This window comes from Phoenix dactylifera, unplaced genomic scaffold (genome assembly GCF_009389715.1).
Source record: "Phoenix dactylifera cultivar Barhee BC4 unplaced genomic scaffold, palm_55x_up_171113_PBpolish2nd_filt_p 000388F, whole genome shotgun sequence".
Classification (NCBI taxonomy): domain Eukaryota; kingdom Viridiplantae; phylum Streptophyta; class Magnoliopsida; order Arecales; family Arecaceae; genus Phoenix; species Phoenix dactylifera.
The window spans coordinates 442,826-467,626 of record NW_024067834.1 but is presented as its reverse complement, the minus strand read 5'-3'; the positions used below and the strand labels follow the sequence as shown (position 1 = coordinate 467,626).

At 37.6% G+C, this 24,801-nt stretch overlaps 2 protein-coding genes across 2 annotated transcripts; both read right to left on the bottom strand.

Annotated features, from left to right (window-relative positions):
* Positions 1-1,290: 1,290 nt before the first annotated feature.
* LOC120105896 (26S proteasome non-ATPase regulatory subunit 4 homolog) lies at positions 1,291-14,945 on the bottom strand. Its single transcript, XM_039118658.1, has 10 exons — positions 14,801-14,945; positions 14,557-14,670; positions 14,276-14,381; positions 12,615-12,729; positions 12,323-12,532; positions 11,923-12,235; positions 6,747-6,873; positions 4,288-4,391; positions 4,124-4,192; positions 1,291-1,372 (listed from the first exon to the last, which is right to left on the bottom strand). The coding sequence occupies exons 1-10, from the start codon at positions 14,810-14,812 to the stop codon at positions 1,319-1,321; spliced, it is 1,224 nt and encodes a 407-aa protein (XP_038974586.1). The 5' UTR covers positions 14,813-14,945; the 3' UTR covers positions 1,291-1,318.
* A 1,927-nt stretch (positions 14,946-16,872) lies between these two features.
* LOC120105895 (CTL-like protein DDB_G0274487) lies at positions 16,873-24,524 on the bottom strand. Its single transcript, XM_039118657.1, has 3 exons — positions 23,483-24,524; positions 20,179-20,527; positions 16,873-17,410 (listed from the first exon to the last, which is right to left on the bottom strand). The coding sequence occupies exons 1-3, from the start codon at positions 24,466-24,468 to the stop codon at positions 17,147-17,149; spliced, it is 1,599 nt and encodes a 532-aa protein (XP_038974585.1). The 5' UTR covers positions 24,469-24,524; the 3' UTR covers positions 16,873-17,146.
* Positions 24,525-24,801: the final 277 nt, after the last annotated feature.

The window sequence follows — 24,801 nt, the reverse complement described above, 5'->3', positions numbered from 1 at the left end:
AATAATAAATTGGACGAAAAGGAGACCATGAAACCTCTGCGACTCCAGGAATCAAATCCAACAAGATCCCCTTCGCAACTCCATTTAATTAGTTGCAATGGTCAGGATTGAAAACAACAAATAAAACATATACATGCACCATAGTAACACCCTAACGCGCTTCGCTATATTGGTGGCTGAGATGCGAAGATCTGAAGCACACACAGGCTCTCATCCAAAAACTCCCAATTCTCGATTTTGCAGAAGTTTTATTTTCCAAATTTTTAGATCTAAATTCCCTCTCCTCCTTCAGCACGATAACAAAGAAATATTGGAAGAAAATTGGGGCTTGCAAGAAGGCGAATGGCCCTAGAGCTTGCTCCAAACGGACGGTAATTGGCTCACAGTGGGCCCACTTAAAAGCGACAATTTCCTGCAGACTAGGACTCGACCATGAGTCCATCCTGCCGCGGGCAAGTGAAGAAGCTAATGCCGACGGTGTCTCATACCTATAAGCCTCAACATATCTATTGAATTCCTAATCGATAAATCCTGTTATTAGTCTCACATGGCATGAAGCTTTCACGTCATGAATGATTATTCTCTGATTCATCTAAAGAGCTGCTAGTGCTACAAATCAACATCGTTTAATCAACCTTAACAAACAATAACTCTTTAACATAATTAACATAAAGAACAGTCTATGAAAACAAAATATTTGCTCCAGTTGATTAGCCACAGAGAAAAATGTGTTTTTGTTGGGTCATATGAAATAGCATGCTTCCTCTAATCCATGACCGCATCCGTTGACTTGTTGCTGCTGATAGAAGTCTGGGTGACCGACCTGCAGCAAAGGAATGAATAAACTTGCCATATGAGTGCTACAGTTTGAATAGCTCGTGAAAAAGCTTAAACATGGAGAAAGCAGGTAGATGAATAGTTTGTGAAAAAGCAAAATGAGTAACAGAAAGATGTCAGATCACTAATGATTTATATAAGTACGAACAGGACTCAAAGATAGCTGTCAATACTGATGGGTTATCAAGCAGGTAACGTATGGGAAGAATTACCTACCCTGTGACTATCTTTAATCATCTAAATGAAAACTAAATCAAAGGGAAATATTTGGAGCCAAAAGATTCAACTAAACAATAGAATGGCCACCAAAGGAAAACAGAGGGTAGGCAATGTTTCTAGCGAACAAAAGGAAAATTGGTACGCTGTGTATCTCCACATTTCAGAAACTAGGTCATAAGAGAATTAAATCATGCCTTGAGATCAGGCTTAGGCATCAATGTTACCTTGGAGAACAAGCTGGCACGAAACAGACTATAGGAAATCATTTACTTATCCTCCTCATTTCTTGCTTATCTTCATTTTGCTTTTGCTGGGACTGGAAAAAATGAGCACGATCAGAATATACAATAAAAATCAGCATCAGAACTTCAGACTAAAATGGTTTAAACAAATAACAATAATTGAACATAATTCAATTAGTAATAACCAGCTTTGGCAGGAGCGAAGTAACACAAAACGGCATGCAATGACAACTGCGCGATTCAAGGTGTCTAATGGTAAATTCATTGACAACATTAAGTTCAGAACATTTATTATGAAAATATATGATATAACCATTATCCCAATTGTGCAGCAATGAAACAAAAAGAAACAATTAGATATGTATTAAATTTCTTATTTTACTCTTTGATCAGTTTCACTTGTGACAGTACAGTGTTAAAAAAACTTGAGGCTTGATCCTTCGAAAGTGTAGTTTATGGCACTTTGAAGCACAACAGATTTGCAAGTTGCATAAAGCATATTTTATGACTTCAACATACACAAAGTGAGCTTCCTGAAGGAAGTTTTGAACCCTTTATAATGACAATTTTTTTTCCTCTGGTTTTTCAGATCCTCAGAGTGGATATATTGGTAATATTATAAGATTCATGATTGGATTCCCTTTTCTCGACTTTGCAATTAAATTGTTGGAATGAGCTTGAGGAAATCAGAGCATATCTGATTCTCCATGCAACATTTTTCCCATTTATATGAGCCATCTCTAGTGGTATGTATGTAAAGCCATCTCTAGTGTATGTATCAAGTAGAACGAGAAGCTATATGTAAAGTTTAATTCAGATGGTATCAAAACCTTCAGAAGTGTCATTTATGGCACTTTGAACACAATAGGATTGCAAGTAGAATGGCACTTCGATTAAGTTTTAAACCATTTATGTTACCCTTTTTCGTTCCAAGTTTTTCAGATCCTCAAAGTCAATATATTGGTAATATGAAAGCATATAAAGATGCTTGATTGGATTCCCCTTTTTTCAACTTTGCAATTAAGAGTTGGAACGAGCTTAAAGAAATCAGAGCATATCTAATCCTCTACGCAACATTGTTTCCATTTATATAAACCCTGTTAAAGCCATCTATGATAGACATGTCAAGTTTTAATATCAAGTAGAATGTGAAGCTATATGTAAAGTTCAATTCAGATGGCATCAAAGACGTATAGGATGCATCATTTTCAACATTGTGATCCAGATTTTACAGACTTATATGCAATACATACATGTATGGATAAGCAAAGAGTTGAAAACTAAGAGCACCACACAGGAGCACTTGATTATAAGCATACACTTTAAGCGAAGAAGCATAACCCATAATATATGGCTAGCATGAGGAAAATAATTTACTTATGCATCATGATGCAGCGTCAACAATAATTATGCACTACAATTATACAGTATTTCCACTTGCATGGACCCAAATCTGTGGTGAAACAACTAGCAGCATCCATAAGATGGCTTCATTGAGAAACTTATGCGGTGTTGACAGATAAAATAAGAAATGGCGTTCCCAAATTTAAGCTAGTGAAAGTATATTAATGGATATTTCATTGAACAAACTCTAATTAAATTCAATCCCAGTGACATTATTAAGAAAGTTATAGTCAGGCAGTGGATCCCATGCCACTATATCCAAGTGTTTTCTTTTGAAACCAGCAAAATTTATCCACAAACTGAAAGCCATCATGATGAAACACCATGAACAAGACAAGGGAGTGGAGAACATCAACACCCTAAGTTTTTTTGCAATTTCAAATCTATCTGTTGTATAAAATAATGAACAACGAGGTGAATATATATACTTTTGCTGATGGTAGATCAAGTGGGATATACTTTTGGGCTATTCATGGCTGTCATGTTCTAGGAATTGTCAATAGTTGCCACATTATTATGAGGTGGGAAAATTACAGAACAGTAAGAAGGTCGGCTTAAGTGCTGCCGTAAGGAGCTCTCAGGCATGTAAGGAGATAGCAGTAGCAGTCAGCATGTTGAGGTGAATGTTTCGGAAAAGTAGAGTTTGACGGACTATATACAAAGGAAATTGTATAAAAAATAGAATTGATATTTATTGATGATGGTATGTCCAATAATATTAAAGAAGCCTAGGTCAGGAAACTGAGTGAAGAGATCAAAAAGAAAGGGAGAATCTAATGGAGAACTTTTTTTTTGATGGGAATTTAAAAAGGTGCTTGTTCGCCCGATGATGCCTGTAGGCAGTAGCAGGCGCATGGTGCAGCGGCCCGTTATTGTTCCACCATTGAAAGCGGGCAGTGATCGTGGCTCTGTGAAGCCAGCCTCACATGGTCCCGTCATCTTAAGGAGTGGCACGATCTACGCTTAAATCTAATGGAAACCTGAATGGCAGTCAAGGTTGTTAACGAAAGAAATAACAGCGAATGAAACTTTGATGCAAATGAATTGTGAAGGATCCACAATATCCAATCCAAATAGAAACAACATTGCTTGTTAGTACTGTCATTGTTAAACGTTGTAAACCAGTTGCCACATCAAGAATAGCATCTATTATATGTTAATGCTCATTTACCAAATCAAGATACTAGGGTAAATAACATAAAACAATGTGACTTTTTGACACTTGTATTGCACCTGTAGTATACTGGAAATAGAAACATGTTGAAACAAGCAAAACCAATGAAAACCATCTATATGATAAGAATATGTTATTAAATACGTATCTTCCTTCAACCACCCCAGAAAATATATATTCCAAAAAGATGCAATTAATAGTTTATGTATCCTAGTAGAACAAGAACAAATGGCTCATAAAGACATACCTCAGATTGGCCTTGTAAAGATGCAAGCAAATCTTTCACAGAAGGGTCATTAGGATCGACACCTGGAAGCTGTAAGAGTGAAATAGTCATTATATGCTGCCGGTAAACCATAACACTACAGAACTGAGATTTAACAATCATAGAAATTCAAGTAAATGCTATACCGAATTTAGGATAGATGAAACAAATGACTGGTCCTCCAGAACCTTGCTCATCTCAGACTGGGTTGGTGAGTCTTTTGCATTATCCTGAACAGACATTTGAAGGGCTGCAAACAGAGCAGTGCATGCATCAGAATCATAACACTGCAATTAGATCTAAAGGAGATAAAGTTTGTTAAGTAGTAAGGAAGCAAAAATGTGCAATTATGATAAGGAACCAAGTTTTTAAATGCAGAACAAAGATATCATAGTATTATTCCAATCATGGTCAGTGTTGTCAAAGGTGTTGTAGGCCTCCTAGGTACTCATGCGAGGCAAGGAAGCCCTTGAGTGCCTCAATAGTCATGCGACGTGAGTTTGCTAAGTCAATGCCTAGCCAAGTGCCTAGGACAAAGTGTGAGTGTTGGGCAAGCGCCTCTCCAATATCCAGCAGTATACATCCTATCCCTTTTTGGCTCATTCTTTTAGAAGCTTATTAGTTTTATTTTGAGGCTTATTTTGGTCTATTGGCATTTTTATAAATAAATGGCTACTCTACCATGTTCAATGATTTGTATTTTTTTAAAGTTGTCGTGTTCATCAAACATGTTTTAGGAAGTGATATTTTGCTACCATGTTTGAATTTTGAAGCTACTAAAGATATCCAGTGATTTATGTTTGCCGACTTTTGAGGGAAGTGGTATTTTGATGTGATACTTTGAAAGTTGTGAAAACACGACATGTAATGTACAAGACAATTATGTTTTTTTGATGTTGAAACTTGAATAACTAATCTTTTAATACCTGTATAATCTTCAGATACATACGTAGTTATTTCTAATACATTTATTGAACTTCAATTAAATTAGTGCCTCATGTTTTTCGAGCAAATGCATTTTTGTGCCTAGTGCCTCGAGCAATATAGGAGCCCTATCACCTTAAGTGCCCCTTTTTCTATTCACAACCTTGATCATGATAATGAGGTATGACTTGGTCATTTCTCTAGATAACTAGTGAATCTTTACTAGCAAAAGAGGTTATATTATATGAGTAGCCATATAAGGTACATAAAGGGGTCTCCATGAACTCCAAATCAACAAAGGCAACATGATTTCCTATGAATACATCATCTCTAATCACATCTTAGTGAGCAAAAGGAGTCCACCATCTTGCTTCTTTTCTAAGGCCTTGTTTGGTCACAGAATTGGGGGATATCCCCCCCACTTCCCGCACTTATTCTACCAAACAACATTCTTATTCCCCACTTATATCATCCCAGCTGTTATCCCTCTTCTCCATTTATGTCATAAGCCAATTTCAGCCCTAGGCTTAGATAGGCTTATTCTGCAGGACTAGGATCCATCCAATTACCATATTACCACTCGAATTATTCTTTTGCCCCTATTTACTCTCTAAATATACAACAAAGTGGGAGGGCAATTTTTGTCCTTGCGATAAAATCCAAGTCATCATGAAATACGATGCACATTATATGCACTTTATTCCCTGCACTTATTTCCTCCACTTATCCCTCCAACCAGCCGCTAAAAAGCTCCTATCCTCAGAATAAGTCCGTCCCATGAACAGTACCCAGATAACTTTTTTCTCATTCCCCCAAAATTTATTCCACAACCAAATGCTATCTAACGGTATGAACCAATGTGATTTCACGATGGTATGGATAGGCGCCAGACTATACATGGGCCAAAAATGCTTAAGCAAGCATAGAGTAGACTGCTATTCACATATATGATGCACAAAGACAGATGTATGCATGCAAATGTGTATATGTGTATACGTATCTTTCATCTTTGAGGTGTAACAGACTGGACTTCAAAGAGATATGATATTGTACTACAAAAGAATAGAATAAGTTAAATTAAAGTATCAAACAAGTGACTCCAAGAGGTCTTTACTCAAATATGTAAACCAAGTTCCACCCTCGAACAAGTTGCGAACTAAGTAACCTCCTCATCAATCTCTACAATTTGGGCTAAGACTACAATGAGAAATGAAGCTACTATTAGACCTGTCACAGCATTTAACTTTAGACAGTCATAATGAACTTTTAGTGAAAGATTTTTTCCAAATAAATATAATACAAATACCTGAAGCTGATATCAGAGCATATAATATATTATTAACTGAAATTCTGGCTTATCTAAAGTTAAAGAGAAAGTTTCCATTACATGATTTGACCAGCACATTAATTTCAGTGGCTTAATCTAAAGTTAAAGAGAAAATTAACTTTGAATTTAATTAGTTTGCTGCTTCTTACAAGGAAAAAAGGGGGGCTATTCAGTTAAAATGTTCAGGCATTCAGATAAACAAGTGATAATAGCATTCCTGTCATAGATTATGAGATTTTTTTAGCATTTAGATTTTTTAGGTAACTTAAATAAAGAATGTTCAACAAAAGCAAGAAAACATATGCCTAATCTTGCTGTTCATAAATGAATTGTTAGAGCAACAACAAAACAAACCAAGTGCTAATTCATGGTCATCTGCGGTAGCCTCTGACATATCAGTATCTGCCACAGCCACATTAGTGGACTTAGGGTCATCCATCGACATTGCAAGAGCCTGCTCTAGCAAGGCAGCCTCATCATCCTGTTACCACAAGAAGTACATTTGATATCTACAGTTGCTAGAATTGTTAGTGGAATAATATAATAATTATAAAAAATAAATATACTACACAGAGAATCATGCTTGCATATATTAAAATACTGATGAAAGCAAATTTTGGTTTAAATTCATCAATAATCCATGATAACATATAAGTATGCATATACAGCCCGTAAAGGAGAACTACAACATCATATGTCAGTGCTCCTGACACATTTAATCCATTTAACACTATTAATTCTGTATAACAAGCATTATATTTCACAATGGAACAACATCTACATATGGCCCCTTGAATAATCGACATCTTGAATAAACACTCATATTGAGTGTTCTTGGAGATTCAGCTTCCCGACAGATGAACTTCTAAAGGATGTTCTCTTGTAATGTGCACTCATGACTCTTAAGGTTCAGGGACGGAATAATCTGGAGCAACCCGACAGAGCACCTTCTTACTAAACGTTTGGACAGACAATGCCAATTCAGGTGCTTCCTCTAAAATAAGACCACTTCTTTTGTTATCTTAGAACAATGTAAAACAGTCGATATCTAAAAAAGATTCTCAGCATTGCTTTTGCTTCGTGTGTAGGGTACTGAAAGAATAAAAAGTTTATAAGCTACTTTTCTTTTCATTTTAATCAATATTACGCAACAATATTCAGAACCAAATAGTACACCTATGATCCAAGATTGCATAACAAGAGCAATACCAACCACAAAAGATACCATAAAAAGGGAGCCTTGTTCAAACTAGTTGTCCTCAGATTTACAAATCCTCATTTACCATGCATTCCTATTGAATGCTTTTCCCAATGTTATTTCAAGGTTTTCAGTATCCTTTCTTGTAACTTCCATCCATATTATTTTAAGTCTTCCCCTCATCCTAAGTTTTTTAAAATGATTAATGTACCCACTCCTTACTGGAGCTTCCTCATATCCTTGTTCTACATTCCGTGCCACATAAATCAATAATCCATCACTTTGTCCTTAATTTGCACACTTCTTATAGATCCTTCAACATACTCATTTCTCACTTAGTCCTCAATTTGGACAAGTCCTATAGCTTCTTTAAAGTGAACTAGAATAAAGGACTTCAAATGGAGCTTTTGTGTTGAGAAGTGGGAATTGAAATGTATGTTTGAACAGTTTGTAATATAGGTCGGTGCAAGAACAAGCTATGAAGGCCAATTTTGGGTCAGAAATGTAATATGAAGGTTGAAAGAGGGAAAAAAAAAGATAAAGGTAAATGATTATAAACTAGGGTCTTTGAGAGGTCACAATGTGTTAAGATAAAAGATGAAGGGGAGAAGTTCAATACAAATAAGAAATTATAAAGACAAGTGCCAATTTAGCCAGGCACCGCATATAGTGTTGAAGGAGCTGCATCTTCAAAACATACTTGCAAAGTTAGACCTTCAATAACTATATGATATTACTCAAAATTTTCAGCTGGTAATAATTAATGAGTACCCTAAGGTACATTCTAATGGACCACTTGCAAATTTAGAAGTACAAGATATAAAGAAAGAGAAAGTCCACTCCCCCAAGGATACGAGAAAAACTTCAAACATAAATACCCTTTCACAAGGATGACATAAAAGAGAATGAAGGAAAAAAAATAAATACATTGCAGGACTTAAATACCAAAGAATCCTCTAGACCTTCTAAACTAAATTCTAATAACTAATTCAAAACTTATATTTAAGTCGATTTATTTTAGATACTAATTCTACTTTATATAGGTTTTCTAAATCCAAAAATTACAATAAAGTCAAAATAAAATTTTGAATACTTCTTCAACTCAAACTTAAAAGGTAAAACCAGCGAAATCAAAACAATACTAATGCATCTACAATACCCACAACCAATTAGTAATAATACTAGTAAATGTTTTTACATCATCAACATGGGCCACCTTATAATTTGCCTCTACCATGAATGATCAAATTCCCTTCTTTCTTATCGCATTATACGGGTCATCAATTAATTGTTTGCTGATCCACGTAACAAGCACTCCATGAAGAATCAACACTTCCACCAATTGTCTCTCATTCTCCCTCCTTTTAATCCCATGGGATATTTAAAGCTAAAATCACTCACATGCAAGGTTGGCACTACCAATACTAGGACCGTACAACAAAACATGGTATGTACGCTCCATTGTGCTAATCAAGCACCAATACACCCTTTTCTCATGATAGCAACGCAATGACACCAAAATATTTAATGAAGCAAGCATTGAAACACCAAAAACTTGGAAGACCAAAGTGCCTTAAAGCACATCTCATCACTAGCCTAACATGAATCTCTACATCATGATGAGAGGACACTATGGAGCTGCTCGACCATCAACCACTCTGATGACAACAAATCCACCAAGCCATCAACCCTTGCAACCTTGCCCGTTGGTAAATACAGCAGATGGTAGTAAATACCATGGACAACAATAGCCAGCACCAATAATAACACCAGCCAAGGATAAAGGAGAGTGGAAATGAAAAAAAGGGAAGAAAAAGCCTGAAAGCATTTCATCAAATAGGCAAAGGCATACTCAACAGCCATCCCATAGAACAATAACCACACCCCACCACCATACACAAGGCATCCACCCTAGACACCCAACCGGGCCAAAAAAAAAGGCATGCTGCACAGCCAAGCCACTGCATGCTGCATGCACAGCCACAACCTCCACAGTGATGCCAAGGAAGAGAAGACCCCTGAAGACACGGGACTAGTGGGCCCCCAAACCCTAATCCACTTGCTCCCATAAAGAGAAGCCACCAAATGAGAAAAAGGGCAGGGGTCAAGACACCCAAGCAAATCGGCATTTGCTGGTCAGTACTGCCCCAAACCAGGTAGAACTGATTGATTCCACTCAATCCAACCAGGTTCAGCTATGGGACCAGATTGGAAGGTCATTTCGTCCTTGTTCCTCGCTAGGTCGGTAAAGCGTGAGGTGTTCCACCCATCTCAAGATGGTTCAACCAACCTTCACACATGCACAACTCCAAATAACTTCCTGACTCAAAAAAAAAGGGATACAAATGAATACACTCCCAATAAAATTGAAATCTGGTGGAAAGAGCAGGAATGCAATTGCATAGTGTTGTTTCAGCATTAAATGCAGATGAAAGTTAAAACAAAATCTCAAACTTAGATGTCTTTTGGGGTGGTTCTATATCCAGTGGATATATTTTCTATTCATGATCATGTAGGAAAATTATGGGTGGCAAAAGATCAGGTCCATGTCGAGTTTGGGTTGGACATCATATTGAGGTTGCACAGAGCTTGGATCCAACTTGGAAAACAAATTTCCGAAAATTTTTAGGACAAGGACCTGGCCTGCTTTAAAAAATGTCAATCTGGAAGTAGCCCAGTTTGACTAACTTGCTAAAAACTAAGTGGACCTACTAGTTAAAGAAAAAGAAATAGCAACCCCTCCTTGTCTCCTACCCCTTTACTTTGTTCCACTGATCCAAAGAGAGCCTAAACCAAATCCATCTCCCACCTTCCATAAAAATATAGTAATACATTGAAAAAATCCAGTCTCCTCCCAACTATCTAGGGTCAGCACACCTTTTCTCAAAAAAAAAAAACCAAAATTATCATAAAATCCAAGATGGTTAGGGATGTACAATGGAACTGAGAAGGGTTCTATAGTATAGAGAGAAGGCTTGTAATTTAGAGGCATCCACCACGAGTTGGATTTCAAATGTTGTTATTCCACAAGCCAAGTTGAACTTTAGTGATGATGCTCACTCAAATGCCCCTTTTTTCTGTCATATCCATGAACATGCCTCCCCCTCTTTTTATTTCCTCTCTCAATGGCCATGGGAGGAAAGCAAAGAGGGATATTAGGGATTGTGTGTGAGAGAGAGAAAGCTAAAAAGGGAAAGGAGTTTAGGAACTAGCTCAGTTGGTCATCTAAAGGATATCTCAAATCTCAAGCGAGAAGGCTATGTTAAAGGGTGGATGGAGCAAAGTCTAGTAATTTTTAACTTCTCTTGCCCCAAGTTGTCCAAAAATATAGACCTGGACCCAACAAGAACTTAAATTTAGATAGATGATCACATTTGGAGCCAAATTCCAGACAAAGGGATGATTCTTTTGAGCTATTATTTCTCAGATTAGAATGGGTCAGACAGAGCATCAGACAAAAAATTGCAACTCCTGAGGAAACTAAGATGTAAATGAATAAAATGCTAAAGATCAGCTACCTTCCCAAAGTGTCTTACTTCTGATTTTTGGAAATAAAAAATGGTCAAAGAAGAATGTCAAGAGTCCTAAGGTTCAAAGAACTAATATCAGGGAGTTATATAATATAATGGAACCATCATAACGTGATAAACAAACTAGGATGAATAAAAAAAATATCTATAAAACAAATTTAACAATTTATAACCCTACACATTTAATTAAGTAGTCATCTAAATTCAATATGTTTGTATATTATAGTGAAAACAATGAAGAAAGTATTTGAATGCACTAGGGAGTAGAGACTAGAAAGCTTCATAATTACTTAAAATGAACTTTTAAACAAATGAAGTTCAAAGTAAATACATATTCATGGTACAAAATACCAATATACTTTATGAACTTATATGTGAGCACTGACTCAGCTTAAAAAAGTTACACAATAGAACCTATATTTTACAATATTCAAACTTTTCTTGGCTACACTTATTTTCTTTTTTTCTTTTTTTGCAAACTTTTGGTGATTCTTATGCTGGAAATCCGATGTTTGGACCATAACTAGTGAAACCATTGATATCACAAAGACTGTAAATTCACAAGCCCAACCAAAACCAAAAAGGAAAAAAAAAGATTTTTCAAACATTTAATTGTCATAAATAGGACTAACATGTCAGGAGGGAAAACAACAATAGGAATTGTGGATTTCCACCACATGCACAATATGTCATGATATAATTTTCTAAACCCTTTAATCAGATGATTAGCACAATATAGAAACATTAGAGATGCATAGGCTACTTCCATATTTAGTCAGAAAAGGCAGGAAAGGAAACAAACTGTCAGATTATGTCTTTTATCATCAACTGCAGGTACTGAGCTACTGTTTGGCTCCGCCATAGTTGCATCGTGAGAGCTTGAAGCCTGTTCCCCTCCTTTTTCTTGTTTAGCAGCATCCTCTGCAGCCTTTTTAGCAGCAGCTTCTTGCCTTGCCCTCTCCTCTTCCATCGAAACCCTAAGTGCAAGAGCCAACTCAGGATCTATGTTAGGATCCACTCCAAAATCAAATCCAGATAAGCCACCAGCTGCAGCCGCAGCAGCAGCAGCAGCAAAACCACTTCCACCATCCCCATCTCCTGTAAAGACTGGTGTGCTGCAAAACAATAAATAAATGAGATAACTTGGGCATGATTCATGGATCTTAAGTTGTATCATGGACTTCTGGAAATTTTAGTTATACCTTATAAGTACATCAGAGAGAGCATTTGGTCCAGGTGGGACATGAACTATGTGACTGCTGTCATTATTGTTTACAGCAGCAAGAAGGGCCTCCAGTTTTTCAGGTTTGCCATCATCAGATTCTCCAAAATCAACAATATCAAGAGAAACACTGTTCTTCTTCAACTTTCTTCCAATTGCCTCCAATGTCTTCTTATCATATTTAATTGGACTAATACATGAAAGGTTTGACAAGAAAATCATAAATCCATATAATCATGCAAGTGCAAAAACACATCTTGACCATACTGTACCTTCCAGCAAATACTATGATCCTTTGTTGCTGCTTCTTATTTTGGCGGTGTTTAAGAGCCAACTGAGCAACCTGGATCCCAGCAGTCAAGTTCATCTCACCGCCAATTTCCAACCCTGCATACAGAAAGCAATCAACATACATGCCATGACATATGAGAAGTTAGTCAAATAGTATAACAAGAAGATGAATCTCTGCTTTACACCAAGCAGAGCTTAGGCTATTCTGCCTAGCATGTTTTGCCATTATAGATCTCAAGTTTCAACCCAGAATACAAAACAGGTAGTAATTGTTAGCATGTATATCTCTTAATATCTCTTCAGTCATGTGTTTTTCTGAAAGAACTCTAATAAAAATTTTAAGAGCAGGGAAAATAACCTATTGATTTTCAAGATGAACTTCAAAGAGTTGAAGATATCGGTGAACTGACATTTTAAAAATGAAAATTTTAGAAAACACTCTCAAATAAGAAATAGACTTTCTACATTGAAAAAGACAAATACACATATTAGCATGTATATACAAATAGAATATATGATTTGGTCATCATAAATAATACATGAGTGGAAAGCAACATGTTGAATTGCCATCAGTTGGCCATTCTGAATAGGAAACAAAGCCAAAATCTGATTGCATAGCCTCCTATCCATGGATGCCCTCTATGAGGATCATGGATGACCAATAGCTATGGCTCTAAGGTATAAATTGTAGCATCAAGGATTCAACAATTTAAATTGTAACATCATGATGAGGAAGAAAGGAATGCTAATCAAGTATTCTTGCCTACACCTTTAGCATAATGAAAGTATGAGGAAAAAGGATAATCTAATGATTAAGAAGAAATGAAATTTGTCATGCCATAACACAGCCCATAAGGCCATAACCATAACATTACACCAGCAGGTACCATAAACATGCTCAGATAACAGCTAGCTTATGTATAATGATTACATACACATCTAAAGCCATGATGTTCAAAAGAGTCAGGGCAACTTTGAATGAGCACAGAAAATTGCAGCCTCCATAGATTAAAATGAAAGCTCCAGGTAATCTATAATCTGTGGAAGAACTTTAACATGTTCTCCTTATTTTTCTTTAGTTTTCATCAGTATAATATTCATTATACGTAGTACTGGAGTAAATTTCCTATGTTTTCATTAACCATATGCAAAACAATTTGTCCATTTTTCCTTCTTTATGTTCCAAGACTTCTTATCAAGAGCCACTGGAAACAGGAAACTTTAAAAAAAAAAGCAATCATCATGAAACAGATAACAAGAACAGTGCAGGGATATATGTCCTATAATCCTTGCTTAAATTGCAGGATAAGTGCGTTTGTAATCCACCAAAATACCACTCAAAAGAGTGTTTCTTCAAACAAAAAGATGTGACTTTCTGCGGTGCCTTCATCTCCAATATTCCAAAATTCCTGAAGCTTCAGTTCACCAAATAGTTTATAGTGTAAAAAAGCGTGGAATAGCTAGATCGGAGAATCAATCTAATCCTAAAAGAAGCAAAAGCGGACTATCCAAATTACAATCTACTACTTGAATGATAAAATAGTTATTATGAAGAAATTGGGGTTCGTTTAAACAGAAAGTTTATCATAAATAAAGAGATGCAACGCTAAAAAAGAATAAATTTTGCAAAGAAAAATTCTACCATGCATGCAAGCTAGGATCTTTCCAAGATCACTGGTTGGAGTGACTAGAACACGGACCCCCTTGCCTGCCATCGTCAGGACGCCCACTGTATTCTCCGGATTAGACTGTAGGATCGGACATATATAATACATAAGAAGAAGAAGGCATATAATCTAAAACCCTAATAGTAGACCAATCCAATGAAAAAAAAGAAAAAAAATACACCCCTAGAATCCATAATTTCAAGCGTTGGTTTGGAGTAAAGATGGAGGCGAGATCGAGGGAAAGGTGAGTAATTACCTGCGTTTTAGCCCCGCATATGAGATTGACGGCGTCGGCTTGGGCTTGGAATCGGGTGGGCGAGTAGTCCCCATTCCGCATCCACTCCGAATTATCGATACAGATCATCGTCGCCTGGGAGAAACAAGAAAACGACTAGGTTTCAGCGAAACCCTAAAGATCCGACGAAATTATGCACACCGAGAGGAACGGAAAGAAAAAAGAAGGGAGGAAGAAGGAAGGGACCCAGAGGGAGAGATGTGACCTCAAGAACCATGGCGACAAGGCGAGATGGAGATCGAAGAAGAAATCGCGATGGAGGGAGGAGGGGAGGTCGGGAGAGAGATTTCAAGAATTTTTGCTTGCGATCGAGACAGCCTACGACGGTACTAGTTGGAGCAAGGAATAGATGTCCAGTCTGCCGCACGTCTACTTTGGTAAAGACAAATAAGAATACGACGCGTGGCTAAAGTTTAGATGTGCACGCCGGCCCGCATCAATGTAAAATAAATAAATAAAAAATATGTGCGTAAAATTATGATTTGCATATATGCTTTTATAAAATATTTATTTTATATGTACAATATATTTATATATTTATATATATATATATATATATATATATATATATATATATACACCAAATAGCATCATTAAAAAATAAATAATTTAAATTTAAAATAACTGAAATATTCTTACAGAAAGATACGCAAAAAAAAAAAATATAAAGATATGCATATAAATAGTAACTTTGTAAGAGTATTCATACAATTACAGATATTTAGAATGGTATACAAGTAAAAAATAATAAAAAATGATCAAAATTCAGTAAAAATAATTCATTTTTTTAATAAAAAAGATGGTAAATAATGATTAACATTATCGTATCACATGATCTCATGTTAATATCAACTATTATAAAATGAATTATGTTGCTTGTACGAAATTCTCGCTTCAAGAACAACAACAACTTAATATTTACAAATTACTAAAAAATATTTTACCAATCTGAGCATCTATAATTAATTTAAATATGATATGCTTGAACTTTTTTTAAAAAAATAAAGAATATATAGATGTCATAGATTCAATAATGATAATTATATTAAAATCAAATGAAGAATAGCATTACCAAAATGATCGTCTAATATTCTATTTTTGACTTGTCGATCTAGCTGAATCATAAAAGACTTACCAAGTTCCAGCCGAGTTTTGATCTTTTTTTAATTTTTTTTGAATATATATCCTTCTAAATATGAAAAATTGTATAAATATCTTTATAAGGTTGCTATTTACATGTATGCCCTTATAATTTTTTCTACATATCTATCCGTAAGGGTATTTCAGTTATTTTAGTTTTAAGTCATTTATTTTTTAAGGACATTAGATGGTATAAGTACATATATATATATATATATATATATATAAAAAGTAAAAAAGAAGAATATACATGCAAATAGTAATTTAATAAGCGTATTCATAGAATGCACCCCCACTCAAAAACTTTGATGTACTTTACATTTGATGCATCTTGAAGGTATAACGTTGTTGATGTTGCGCCAACGCACGCACTGTATCTGGCTCAGCGCACGCACTGTATCTGGCTCATCCGATTAACGTAAGAGGATTGAATGAACCTACATAGATGATTTTGACTTCCATATGTCCATGCCTAAAGTCCACGCCTGAAGGAATAAAAGCTTTGGTTAATGCTGATGCTGTCGAATCTGTTTTCTTAGAATCTAGCTCTCTTTTTCTTTTTTCTTTTTTGTTTTTGGGGGTCGTTGGACCCCAGATGCATTGGGGGAAAAATAGACTACATAGTAACATGAGCATCGCACGTATCATCGTGTGCACATTTCTCTTAATAAAATCAGTACTGATTAGATTAGAGTACTTTGAACTGCAGTAACCATTGTTTTGATACACCTTGGACAGCCGAACCATTTTGTAGGACGTAGCCACGTAGGTGAAGCATTTTTGGTTAAACAGGCCGCAAAGAAATATCAGAAGTTCCTTTGTAATCTTGTGCATGCAAGATTCTCCAGTGAATAAAAGTGAAGAAAACTTGGAATCTAGGAATATGTATACGAAGATGGTGGAACATGGAATGGAAGCACAAAACTCAAACAAAATATACCACAGTGCAAGCGAGCAAAACACAAACAAGCCATCACAACAAGAGACTCCATGACAGTGGCTTGCAGAGGCGGTTCGCTCCTGGAAAAAGAACCTGAAATATGGGGAAGCTCTCCGAGGAAGACATAACAGCTCTTCGAGGAAAGGTATAGCATCACAAACCCTACAAGGTATGCTGAATTGGCCATGGATTCAATAAACAATCCAGATGCAACCAGAACTGGAGCAAATAAAGCATACAAGAAGCAACTTCACCATCAAAAGATGTCATATTATCAGAAGAAATATGATTACATTACTTGTACAGCTGAGGAACAATCAATTTAGGTATCATGCAAGCGCTGATGATTTGGAGGCAAAAGATGTGCATGCAATTAGTTAACCTTCCTGGTGGCAGCAGAGCGCTTATTGCTCATGTCATCTCCATGAAATGACATTCTCAGGATTATACAGAAGGGTGAGAAGCAGATCATTATGCAACAAATGGAGTTCTGTCGTTAAGGAAGGCTCTACGATTTCTACTGACAGGGAGAAGTACATAAACCTCATGGACCTCCTGCTTACACGCTTCCCCTTTATCCCTGTCTATGGCATAGCACACATAAATGGTATCAATAACGTTATCCAACACATGAACAAAGTAACACAACACCACCATGAGCAGCAACCATGCAAGGGCTGCAACAAGATACGTTTCAACCCCGAGAGCACTAACAGCTTTCAAAATCGCATAAACCTGTTTCAAGACAATATACTGATATTCATCAGAACATAAAACAGAAATCCTTGGATTTCTGATTCACAAAATTTCACCAAATTTAGTTACATAACAGCATCTAACAAATGTGTGTTATTCATAACACCAAGAGAAACAAAAATCTTATGAAGGTGGATATGTTTTTTACTGGCAGTTTATTAATGTTCCAGTTTTAATATCTTGGCTCTTAGAAGAAGGCTGCTACAGAACAATTGTTATCAGACACTCCAGAAATAAAAAACTATAACCCACATGCTTAAATTTCTTGCATAGACAATAGATCTCAATATGGCATGTGTCATGATATAGGGAAGAAACATTGTTAAAAGGATCGCACTCTCATCACACGCACACACACCCCACCGTAAACAATCAAACGGAAATGTCTATCTCGTTATGTGAATATATACATTAACTTGCTAGTATTCTTTTATAACAATGAATACCCAGAAGTTCCTAGATTCAAATTCTTTGGAAGTCCATGTATCGCTCAGGAATGAAACATTTTAAAGTTAATTTTGCCATTAGACAGAGATTAATGAGTATTAAAAAGCAATGAGCAATAATTATAAATTTTCAAAAGCTAAATTTGTATTGGTGGAGTTCTTCAATGCTCCAGAACTATAAAGGATGACAAAACAGCTATGTAGGGATCACAGCCTAGGCATTTCTTAGTTTACCTAACGAAAAATGTTCTGGTTTGGGAAGATTCTTGCTATCATAAGATGAGTGTAACAAGGATGAGAATGCCAAATGAACATGACGTAAAAAATAAGACAAGATACAGACTAGATTTGTGCTGCAATGTTTTCAGTCTAAAATGGAATGAGCTGTGGTCTACACAGAGCCCATCAAAACATGGTTTCTTGCAAAAGTTAATCCACCAGAATGCAATTGCATGAAGTTTTCAAATAAATATAAGTTTATTTGTCCCTTTGTCCAGACTGTAACATCTTTCTTTTCAGCACACTAACAGATTTCTAGATTGAGAGTCAGAAAGACCTTTCTGAATGGAATGAGAATTTTTTTATCTGCTCCATCCTTGGTTCTTCGCATAAACAATCACGAAAACAATGTTACACATGATTAGAACACTGGATGCCCATAATCTCAACAAAACCATGCCCATGCCATCAAGCCTTCTCCCAACATTATCTAGAAGTTATATTCTAACTATAACTAAAGCCCCTTAGCTATTTACATGGAAAGAGTTTTAGCAAATTTTACACAATTTTCTAGCATATTTTGTGATAGAGTTTTAAATTATAGGTGTGCTTCCAATCCTCATCATCCTATAGCTTTTCAAATCCTTACAAACCTTTTTGCCGGAAGAGTTTCTTTCAATCTTTCCAGTTTCTTGTGAAACATCTAGTGAGTATGAAGGTTGACCAGTCTTGACCTTACAGAATGACATACAGTAAGGTTCCTTCATGACTTTAAACATAATATTAGGAGACATAAGGCTTGCCTCTGTTCAAGTTGTAATATCTCTCTCTTATGCCCCAAGTTTAATTGTTTAAGTGACCAAGGGATCTTGTGATAGAAGCGTGGAATCTTTAGGTGTCGCACAGCTCTCTAACAGCACGAACATCCTCTTGATGCCCAACGCCATAACCTCTATCCTTGGCCTTATCCTCTTAGTAAGAACTCTCAGCTTGGTGTATAAGTTTCATGGTACCAATTTGATTTATCTTCCTATAGTTGAGACATGTACAAGGTACAGGGAGATTAATAGATAGGATTATCAGTGTTTTAAGGGATTTATAGGTCTGCTATCCAGAAATTTGTCCTCCAATGGATCTAGACATATCTACAGAATTTGGGTAAAGAAGGGCGAAGAAAGGGGTTTCTTGGGACTATGATTAGTAGGAAACTAGGTTAAATTAGGGGAGGGGTGCAGGGGGGTGTTTAATTTTGGACTAAGAGCCAAGAAACAGCAGGACGTAAGAAAAAATAGAGAGGAAGAAGCGTGATATAGGGAAAAGAGAAAAGGGTAAAAGAGAAGCTAAAAATAAGCAGACATTACAAGGAGATGAAAGCTGGCTGAAGATGGCCCTTTCACTTCTTCCTTGCCTGGATAATGGAAAACTAGTCCCCTTTCTGACCAACCTCTGCACTTCTATAGAATTGATAGCTATAAAATATGGAGGATAAGTCAAAAAAGATTATAGACAAATGCCACTAATTTTCTCCCAAATTCTTGCAAAGGAAGAAAGAAATCTAAATTCATAAAAGCTAAATACGTCCCTTTAGTTTCTTGCTGAAGATTCCAAAAATTTCCATGATAGCATCCAAAGGATGTTATGCTGTCAACCACAAACATTAGACCATTTCTGGAAGAGGTGGGGGGAGGCCTGATCCAAGGATTACGAATGGATGCTAAATTAAAAAACTAAGGAGATTTTTGAAAATGCAAGCTCATGAATCAGTAGAATCAATTGTATGCAGAATCCAATTTCAATGAGATTTTGAACAAAATTGCAATCCATCCAAAGCATCTCAGTGTAAAACTAGACTATACATCTTTGTCCCAAAAATGTTCCACTAAAGACAACCACTAAACCTAGAGAGAGATAGCTGGGTGATAGCCTTGTTCACAGTAAAGATAATTTTCTAATTAGATGAAATATTATGGCCTAAATGTAAACACTTCATCCATCATAGGTATATGCATTATTTGTTGCTGACTGCAGACAGAAACTGAAGTTGTGAGATTTATGAAAAATAAATTTACAGGTTTCACATACCGCTATAGCATACAATGCTGAGAGAACAAAAATAATTCCAGCCAGTATGCGTGTGGAGACTGTCTCAACAAAAACAGCAGAAAGAAGATTTCGTTTTAGAAGCTCATATGTCATCTTAGAAGAAGAACAGTAACCTTCACCCATTATTGCAGCAAAATTTATGGTAAACTTGTTAACAAAGTCAAATGCTGACAGCAAGAAATTAGCACAGCACTTGAGCACTAGATTCACAAATCCTGGAGCTACATCTTCTTGCTTTGCACTATCTACAACAGCACGGACAACACGGATAGCACCCATTACCATTCCAGAAAAACATACTGTACCAAAGGAGGGACCAAAAGCATTCCTGCATATATTAGGAAAATAATCAAGAACAGCAATGAAATGTTTCCATGAAAGTATCCATGTATAAATATATTAAACCATTAATTTGAAGAGCAATAAAGAAAAGCTGAGGTTTCTGTTTGACAACATCTGCGACCCAGGTTCTACATCCAGGTCCTGGACCTAGTATCGGTCAGGGACCGGGTTGGGACTGGTATCATCCTGACACTTGGGCCAGGTTGGCATCTTGATAATTCACTGGGTACCTTTTTTTCTTATTTTTTCCGGTTGTTTGTTGTTTTTTTAATGTTTGTTTAGAGGGTTTTTAGGGTTTGCTTGTCATAATTTAGGATTAGGGTAGGTTTTCGGAGCCAATGATTGGATTTATGGTGCCCATACTGATGCCAATTTCATATTAGGTTTATGGTGTCACACAAAGATGTAATAGGCTATTGTATGATTATGAGTGTTAGCTTTGCCTTGTGAATTTGTTGTAAAAAAAGTGGTTAGTTTGACTCATGAAAAAATAAAAATTCTGATTTTAGATATTCTTCTTTCAACAGCTATATAATTTTATAATAAAAGCAAAGTAAGTATTGGTTCTCTACTTTCAAACCTTGCATGTACAAAAGATACATAATGGAGAAAAGAAGCTAAGTTTGTTCAGTGACTAAGTTAGATTACCAACCTTTTTAGGTTTTCAAATATTTTCTGGCCTCTAAATTTTTTCTAGAAGAATATTAGAACAAACCATAAAACAGAATAAAATTGTCACAGAAAATAGAATCATGAGTGCATATTATATTCCAGATCTAAATTTGAAAAATGTACAATACTCATTATCAAGTGAAAGCAAACAACCCCATAATCCATAATCATCACAATCAAGCCTTACTGCCTTACCAAATTATTTGGGAATCATCTTTATATCCTCATTCACCAATCTTTCCCATAAGCTTACTCCAACCAGTGTTACTGCTCCATCAATGCTAGTGTAGGCCGTCCTCTCCCTTCTCTAGACACTTCAACATAGATTCAAACACCTGTCACTATCAAGGACTCATCACTGCAACTCCTATGCCTCTAATATATGTTCTTAGCTCTGTCCTTCCTAGTTTTACCATTCTTCTACATCAACAATTTCATTTGTTCCATGTTCATCTTGTTCTCTCATCCTTCTTATTGCCCAATATTATAAAGCATACAGCAATATGGTCATATCCTTCTTATTGCCCAATCTTATTGCCAAGGAACACATCAGTCACATAACACACAATAAGCATCTCTCCACTTTATCCGCCTAGCTCTAACTCTATTGAATGCATTAGTCTATCTTGCCACTATGTTTTTACAATAAATCCAAGAAAGCAAAATCCTACTGCCACGTAGTATGTCTTGGCCAGTAACTAAGACCTCATTTTCATTTGTAGTCCATTGGATTTCATTCCATAAACTATATTTTGGCTTTACTGACTTTTAAGGCCCTCATTTTCAAAGATTTTACTCCATATTTCCAAAAGAACCACATCCTATTCTCATCCATATCATCTGAAAATAACACAACCTATAATATATTTTCCAAAAAAATAGCAGTAAGTTCATCTGCAAACTGATAACAAAGTTGTATATCTGGTCCATTAATTTTCATGAAGGCCTGACTCTGTATGTATTTATGTATGTACATATCTATGTATGTATGTGCATATCTATGTATATATGCACATGTGCCCATTTAAAGCGCATTCCAACTGAACAGTCAAATCTCATCCGCTTCTCATTAATCACATAATAATAACAAACTTTCCTGAATATTATCAATAAGTTCAACTAGGGATAGACTAAGGATACATAATATATCGCTAATCCTCGGCGTAAACTCACGGTGACTAAAATTGACTTTTCTCTCATCGTAACCACTAGCAACTGTCACTGCCTTAAAATACATGCCATCAACAATTTCAATGTATCATTTACTCTCAACTTACTTCCTCAATTCCCACCAAAATGCATCTCACGATACTCCATCATATGTTTTCTCCAAGTTGATAAACATGTCTAGGTTTTATGCTTCTCCCAAAAACTTCCCATCTATTACCAAAGCAAAAAGATAGGCCCCATTAGTTATCTGCCAAACATAAGGCCATATTCACTCTCCTTTAGTTTGTTATTATATTTGTTAATTCTTTGTTCTTTCTCTCTTTCCCATAATTCCCCATATTTTGTTAATAGTTGGTACAAATTTATGAATCAACTTAAAGGTCAGCAGCATGCAAGCAAATGAAAACTAGGGCATGGATTAGGTCCTGCTTCTATACAGATAACTAGTTTGTTAGTCGAGCTCATGAGCTCACAAACGCAATATCTTGACTCTTGACCAAATAATCAAAACTAATCACCAATCTACCAAAAAACAGATGCATCCTGAACAAGGGAAATTCCTGCATAAAGCAGCCAGTGTAAACAGCCACCATTAGTTCTAAAATGCTTTCTTTCACTTCAGGAGGTGCATGCTTGAACCTATTAAAGGTTCTACTTCAAGATAGCAGAACAAAAGATAGAAAAAGGGCCACCAAGGTGGTAGCTCAGTTGGAACGGGGCGTTTGCTTCCAACCAAGTGGTTACAGGTTCGAAATGCGCGGGCGTCGATTAAATTCAGGGACTGGATGCCCCACGCTTGGACACGGAGTCTGGAAGCGCTACTGGTCGGCTGGTAGCCTTGGTGGTGCTAAGTGTGACGTACTCACATGGTAGGTTCGTGCCAGAGCCCAGAAAGGTAACCGAGCCGGCCCACGGGTGGGAAGGGTATGAGTAAAACCGGTCGGGGTGCCCAACACACGGTCATTTCTGCCCGCATCGAATATTCTTCTGGCGGGGTGGGGGCCCAGTGGGGGTTGCTATGCGGGGTGGGCTCCCCCCTTCCCCTTTTCTTTAAGCAGAAAAAAAAAAAAAAAAGACAGAAAAGGGATAAGAACATCACCTTAAAGAGCTCCTTATGCTCCGGCTAGGCTTGGACCCCTCCTTCGAGAAATACCACTGTGCGATCGTCCCACTAATGACATACACCTGTGCCTCCACCATTACAGCTACTGACCACACCATCGTGATGATCGCCAGTGCAAAGTAAGCCGGAACCCACCCATCCTGCCTCCACACGCACAAATAATACTCCCCCCCACTGGCTCCCTCCTTCACCTTGGGCACCACCTTCCCGTTCCACGTGGAAAACACCAAGAACACCACGACTGGGGCAAAGTAGACCAGGAGGCCGAGCCCCAGCGCGGGAAGCACGGCGAGCAGGCTCATGTTGCCGGCGAGGGCGGCGGCGGCGATCCGGACGATCCGGACGGTCAGCTCGACGCGGTGCCAGTTGGCGACGATGATCCAGAGGATGATGGCAATGAGGAGGAAGATGAAGATAAGGGCGAGGATGCGGTAGGCAAGGGGAAAGGAGTGGCGGCAGCCGTGGCTGAGGGCGCAGGCGGCGAACCAGTAGACATTGACAAAAGCCGGGATGAGGATGAAGAAGGGAAGGGCTGCGTACACCAACTGTTTGGCGTAATGTCGGAGGAGCCAGAGGACGGCGAGGGCGATAGGGCCGGCGAGGAGGAGGGTGACGACGAGAGTCCAGCTGAGATCCTTCAAGAAAGGGGAAGAAGAGGAGGAGGAGAAGGAGAGGGAGTTGGAGGAAGACAGGACGCAGGAGGAGGTGGCCGGGTCGAAGACGAATGAGGAGGCGCGGGAGGCGGCGGGGTTGCGGCGGGCGACGGCGACGAGGCCGAGGGCGATGGTAGAGAGGGAGAGGAGGAGGAAGAGGACGAGAGCGGGGAGGTCGCGGAGGGGGCGGGGGCCGTGCTGGTAATTGATCGGGGGGTAACTCTCGTCGGCGGCGGCGGAGAGGAGGGGCTGGGAGGCGGAGGAGGGGTCGTATAGGATAGACGGCTTGGACTCGTCGCCGCTTCCCATAAGACGGGGCGGATTGTATGGACGGCTTGGTGATCTCTGGGGCGGTGGGTCCCGACCAACGATGAAGGGTCGGAGGGCCCGGGTTGGGTGATGAGCAAAAAGAGACGGCGATGTGCGATGGCGGAAATAGGCCTGCGAAAATTAGGCGTGTGCAACAAACCAACAGAATCAATCCAGAGCTGTAACGGGTGAAAAAATAAAGGGTTTGAATACGGTTCTTCGGCAGCCTGCATAAATACTGCAGGTTAATCATCCCCAAATCAAGCATAATCCTTAAGGAACGTTTAGTATAGGTGATCATCCCAGGATCAAGAATGATGTAAATGGAAGTGA

Coding starts and splice junctions, on each gene's coding strand:
- LOC120105896 (XM_039118658.1), bottom strand. Junction 12,236..12,322: donor CTCTCTGATGTACTTATAAG/GTATAACTAAAA, acceptor ATTGTTTTGCAG/CACACCAGTCTTTACAGGAG. Junction 1,373..4,123: donor CTTTACAAGGCCAATCTGAG/GTATGTCTTTAT, acceptor CATTTTTTCCAG/TCCCAGCAAAAGCAAAATGA.
- LOC120105895 (XM_039118657.1), bottom strand. CDS start 24,468: ATGGGAAGCGGCGACGAGTCCAAGCCGTCTATCCTATACGACCCCTCC. Junction 20,528..23,482: donor AGCATAAGGAGCTCTTTAAG/GTGATGTTCTTA, acceptor TAATATATGCAG/GAATGCTTTTGGTCCCTCCT. Junction 17,411..20,178: donor CAGCATTGTATGCTATAGCG/GTATGTGAAACC, acceptor GTCTTGAAACAG/GTTTATGCGATTTTGAAAGC.